Raw genomic sequence first — 5,482 nt, 5'->3', positions numbered from 1 at the left:
CCCCCCCCCCCCACTCAGCGATGGGTGTCGGGCGAGAAGAACGGGACGGGCACCCTGTGCAGGTTGGGGGAGGGGGTGTCACCGGGAATTGGGGGGGCACCGGGGATGGAGGGAGCGGGGGGGGCTCGGCGGGGGGGGGGGCACCGTCTCTGTCCGTCCCCCCTCCCGTTCCCAACCTCCCCCCCCTTCTCATCCCCCCCCAGGCCGAGCCGCCCCCCCCCGCCCGATGAACGAGGAGCCGCTGCTGGAAGGGGATTTTGGGGGTCCCCCAGGCGCGGGGGGGGGACCCCGCTTCCACCTCCGCCTGACCCGGACGGAGCTGCAGATCATGGGGGGGCCCCCGGGGGGGGGCCTGCTGCGCCTGGCCGACGTGGTGGGCTGCCACACGCTGCGAGCCCCCTCCCTGCCCGCCGCCGCCTTCTTCGCCGTCTACGCTTACCCCCCCCGCTGCCGGGGGGGGCCGGGGGGGCCCCGGCGACGCCGCAGAGCCCCCACGTTCCGGGTGGACGCGGCCCCCCACTACGAAGGGAACCGGGCGACGGCCGAGCGCTGGGCCTGCACCATCCGCTGCCTCGTCCGGGGGCTCCCCCTGCCCCCCCGGCCGGTAAGGGGGGGTCCGGGCCAAGGGGGGTAGTCCTGGGTGGAGGAGGGATGGGGGACCCAGGGTTGGGCCCCATAGGAATTGGGGGGGGGGAACTGGGAGTCTGGGGAACCCCCGGGAGTTGGGGGAGGAACTGGGAGTTTGGGGACCCCCAGGAATTGGGGACCCCCCCAGGGAAGGGGAGGGGACACAGGCGTCTGGGATGCTCCCCCCCCCCCCCCCCAAGAAGGACCCAGTCGTTCAGGACCCCCCCCCAGGAATGGGGAGGGGCCCCGGGTATCGGGGATCCCCCCCAGGAATGAAGAGGGGACCTGCAAATTTGGCCCCCCCCCCTCCCAGGGATGGGGAGGGGACACAAGTGTTGGGGACCCCCCAGGAGTTGGGGAGGGGACCTGGGAATTTGGGGTGCTCCCACCCCCCCCCCAGCGGACACCCAGGCATTCGGGGTGCTCCCCGCCCCCCCCGCCGGGGGGACCCCCCCCCCGTACCCACAGCGGCGGCAGAACGGGTCCGTCCCGAAAGCCGCCGCCTGCGGGTGTGGGGCGGGCGCCGCCCGGACGCCGGGGCACCCCCGGGGGGGTTTTGGGGGCGCCACTCGGGCGCCAGTGCCCCCCCCCGGGGTACGTGGGGGAGGTCTGGCGGGGGGGGGCACACCCAGACGCCTGGGTTGCTTTGAAGTGGGGTCCAGAAGTCCGGGCCCCCTCTTGGGTTTTTGGGGTGGGGACCCGGGCGTCGGGGCCCCCCCATAAGGGGCACGGCTGTCCGTGGGGGGGGTGGGTGTCTGTGATGGGGTCCCAGGGATTTGGGGGGGTCTCAGGGACTGGGGGGGATCTCCAGGCAGGGACCCAGGAATTTGGGGTGGGGGGAGTCTCCAGATGGGGACCCAGGGATTTTGGGTGGGGGTGTCTCTGGGATGGGAGGGGGTCTCTAGGAGGGGACCCAGGGATTTGGGGGGGTCTCTGGTGTGGAGGGATCCCCCTGTAGGGGATCCAGGGGGTCCTCAGGACACGGACCCAGGGATTTGGGGGGGGTCCTCTGGGTTTGGGGGGTCCCCAGGCAGGGACCCACGTGCCCGGGAAGGGGGGGGGTCCCCATGACGGTGACACCCCGGCGTCGGGGGGGGGTCTCCGCCCCGCAGAAATCCTGCCGGAGCCGCGGCGGCGGCGGCTGCTGCTGCTGCTGAACCCCTTTGGGGGTCGGGGCCAGGCCCTGAGCTGGTGCCAGACCCACGTCCTGCCCATGATCACCGAGGCCGACATCAGCTTCAACCTCATCCAGACCGGTGGGTGGGCGATGGGGGGGCGGGGGGGGCGGGGGGGGCAGGGCAGGGGGCGTAGGGGGGGTCAGGCAGCGGCTGTGGGGGCTGGAATGGTGTATAGAGGGGTTGGGGGGGGGCTATGGGGAGGGTTGGGGAGCTGGGGGGGGGATTGATAGGTGGCTATGGGGGGGGCTGGGGGGGCTCTGGGGAGCGGGGCTGGGGGCTGGGAGGGGTCCCTGGGGGGTTTTTGGGGGTCCCTGGGAGGGATTTTGGGGGTCCCTGGGAGGGTTGGGGGTCCCTGGGGGGGATTTTGGGGGTCCCTGGGAGGGTTGGGGGGTCCCTGGGGGGGATTTTGGGGCTCCCTGGGAGGGTTGGGGGTCCCTGGGGGGGGATTTTGGGGGTCCCTGGGGGGGATTTTGGGGGTCCCTGGGAGGGCTGGGGTTCCCTGGGGTGGGATTTTGGGGGTCCCTGGGGGGGATTTTGGGGGTCCCTGGGGGGGATTTTGGGGGTCCCTGGGAGGGCTGGGGTTCCCTGGGGGGGGATTTTGGGGGTCCCTGGGAGGGATTTTGGGGGTCCCTGGGAGGATTTTGGGTGTCCCTGGGGGGGATTTTGGGGGTCCCTGGGAGGGTTGGGGGTCCCTGGGGGGGATTTTGGGGGGCTGTGGGTGACATCCCGTCCTGTCCCCCCCCCCCCAGAACGGGCCAACCACGCGCGGGAGCTGGTGACGGGGATCAGCCTGGACGAGTGGGACGGGATCGTCACCGTCTCGGGGGACGGGCTCCTCTACGAGGTAACCCCCCCCCCCAAAGGGGACCCGGGTGTCGGGGGGGGACGCGGGACACCCCGACGTGTCCCCCCCGTCCCCCGCAGGTGGTGAACGGGCTGATGGACCGCCCGGACTGGGCTGCGGCGCTGCGGATGCCCCTGGGGATCCTGCCCTGCGGCTCCGGCAACGCGCTGGCCGCCGCCATCAACTGCCACGCCGGGTACGGGGACGCGGGGGGATTTGGGGACACGGGGGGACACGGGGGGGTACAGGGATGGGAGCCCCCCCCCGTGCCTGTCCCTGTGCCTGATGCGTGTCCATGGCGTGTCCCTGCGTGTGGCACGTCCCCGTGCCACGTCCTTGCGCCACGTCCCCGCGCATGACGTGTCCCTGTGTTGTGTCCTTGTGTGGGACACTTGTCTGTGCCGTGTCCCTGCGTGTGGCACGTCCCTGCGCTGTGTCACTGCGTCCTCTGGGTGTGCTGTGTCCCTGTGCTGTGTCCTCGTGCATCGTGTGTCCCTGTGCCACCTCTGTGCAGCATCCCCGTGCCACGTCCCCGTGTCACACCTCCATGCGTGACCCGTCCCTGTGCCGTGTCCCTATGTGTGACCTTTCCCTTGTCCTCATGTGTGACATCCCTGGGCCGTGTCCCTACGTGTGCCCCGTTCCCGTGTCATGTCCCCGTTCCAATTCCCCACATGTGACCCGTCCCTGTTCTGTGTCCCCACGTGTGCCACATCCCTCTGCCATGTCCCCACGTGTGCCACATCCCTCTGCCGTGTCCCCACGTGTGACCCATCCTCGTGCCGTGTCCCCACGTGTGCCGTGTCCCCATGCGTGATGTGATGGTCCCCATGCCGTGTCCCCACGTGTGCCACATCCCTCTGCCATGTCCCCACGTGTGACCCATCCTCGTGCCGTGTCCCCATGTGTGCCGTGTCCCCATGCGTGATGTGATGGTCCCCATGCCGTGTCCCCACGTGTGCCACGTCCCTCTGCCATGTCCCCACGCGTGACCTGTCCCCGTGTCCCCCCCCCAGGCTGGCCCCGGCGCTGGGTCTCTCCCTGCTGCAGAACTGCGCGGTGCTGCTGTGCCGGGGGGGGACGCCGTCGCCGCTGGACCTGGTGTCGGTGACGACGGCCTCGGGCGCCCGCGTCTTCTCCTTCCTGAGCGTGGCCTGGGGGCTGGTGGCCGACGTGGACATCGAGAGCGAGCGGCTGCGGCGCCTGGGCCCCGCGCGCTTCGCCCTGGGGACGGCCGCCCGCCTGATGGCCCTCCACACCTACCGCGGCCGCCTCTCCTACCTGCCCGCCGTCCCCCGCAGTGCCACCGCCGATGCCACCACCGACGTCACCGCCGATGCCACCACCGCCCCCCTGCCTCGTGCTCTCTCCGATCTGGGGCTCTGCGCAGGGACACCCAGCGGCCCCGGTACCCCTGAGGGGGACGGCGGGGAGTGGGGGGACATCCCGGGGCTTGGGGACATCCCGGGGCTTGGGGACAACCCAAGGTTTGGGGACAACCCTGGGAAGATGGGTGCTGCTGCTGGAGATGTGCCAGCGCCAGGGGACACCCGGCTGCAGGGTGACACCCCAGGGCGCGGGGACACCCCAGGACACAGGGACGTGACGGTGCAGGGGGACACCTCAAGTGCCGGGGTCACCCCACGGCGTGGGGACACCACGAGCGATGCGGACGCCGCGGTGCACGGGGACAGCCCCTGCCCTGGGGACATCCCGCGTGATGGAGCCAACACGGTGTGTGGGGACACGCCAAGAGGTGGGGACGCCCCAGGACGTGGTGCCACCCCCAGCTCTGGGGCCACCGTGGTGCATGGGGACACCCCGAGGGATGAGGTCACCCAAAGGCGTGGGGACGCCCCGAGAGACGGTGCCACCTCAGTGCACGGGGACACCCCTGCCCTGGGGGACACCCCAAGCCATGGGGCCACCAAAGTCCACGGTGTCACCTCAACACAGGGGGACACCCCCAGCCCTGGTGCCCCCCCAAAAGACGCGTCCCCCCCTTCCCCCCCGGGTGGCCCAGTTGACGACTTACTGGTGCCACTGGGGCAACCGCTGCCCCCCAGTTGGGTGACGCTGGAAGGGGACTTCGTGCTGGTCTTGGCCATCTACCAGTCCCACCTGGGGGCCGAGCTGGTGGCGGCCCCCCGGGCCCGGCCGGACGACGGCCTCATCCACCTCTGCTACGTGCGGGCGGGGGTCTCGCGGGGGGCTCTGCTGCGGGTGCTGCTGGCCATGGCGCGGGGGGGCGGGGAGGCCACCAGCGGACCCCCCCTGGCCCGCGTCCCCGCGCGCGCCTTCCGCCTGGAGCCGCTGACGCCGCGGGGGGTCCTGACGGTGGACGGGGAGCGGGTGGAGTACGGACCCCTCCAGGGACAGATCCACCGCGGGCTGGCGCGGCTCCTCACCCCCGCCACCCCCTGAGCGGGGGGGGGGGGGGGCCCGAGGGGTGGGGGGACCCCGGGGGGCTGCGGGCCCTGAGGGGCTTGGGGGACCCTGAGGGATGCGGGGGGGGGGACATAGGAGGGCTGGAGGGGACCCCGAGGGGTTTGGGGGACCCCAAAGGGACTCAGGAAGTTGGGGGGCACCCCAGGGATGAAGGGGACCCCGAGGGGTTTGGGGGGACCCCAAAGGGACCCCAAAGGGACTCGGGCGGTTGGGGGCACCCCGGGGGTGAAGGGGACCCCGAGGGGTTTGGGGGGACCCCAAAGGGACTCGGGCAGTTGGGGGGCACCCCAGGGGTGAAGGGGACCCCGAGGGGGACATAGGGGGGCTGGAGGGGACCCCGAGGGGTTTCGGGGACCCCAAAGGGACCCCAAAGGGACCCCAAAGG

The 5,482-nt window shown here is 72.1% G+C and overlaps 1 protein-coding gene across 1 annotated transcript; it reads left to right on the top strand.

The window, feature by feature from the left end:
* Positions 1-200: 200 nt before the first annotated feature.
* SPHK2 (sphingosine kinase 2) lies at positions 201-5,208 on the top strand. The gene is made up of 5 exons (XM_082500870.1): positions 201-614; positions 1,740-1,883; positions 2,555-2,649; positions 2,730-2,845; positions 3,666-5,208. The coding sequence occupies exons 1-5, from the start codon at positions 227-229 to the stop codon at positions 5,071-5,073; spliced, it is 2,151 nt and encodes a 716-aa protein (XP_082356996.1). The 5' UTR covers positions 201-226; the 3' UTR covers positions 5,074-5,208.
* Positions 5,209-5,482: the final 274 nt, after the last annotated feature.

This window comes from Vanellus vanellus, assembly GCF_965231255.1.
Source record: "Vanellus vanellus genome assembly, contig: HAP1_SCAFFOLD_2370, whole genome shotgun sequence".
In the NCBI taxonomy this organism is placed as follows: domain Eukaryota; kingdom Metazoa; phylum Chordata; class Aves; order Charadriiformes; family Charadriidae; genus Vanellus; species Vanellus vanellus.
Note: the sequence above shows the minus strand (reverse complement) of the source record. Positions and strands in the feature narration are given on the sequence as shown.

Coding starts and splice junctions, on each gene's coding strand:
- SPHK2 (XM_082500870.1), top strand. CDS start 227: ATGAACGAGGAGCCGCTGCTGGAAGGGGATTTTGGGGGTCCCCCAGGC. Junction 1,884..2,554: donor CTTCAACCTCATCCAGACCG/GTGGGTGGGCGA, acceptor CCCCCCCCCCAG/AACGGGCCAACCACGCGCGG. Junction 2,846..3,665: donor GCCATCAACTGCCACGCCGG/GTACGGGGACGC, acceptor TCCCCCCCCCAG/GCTGGCCCCGGCGCTGGGTC.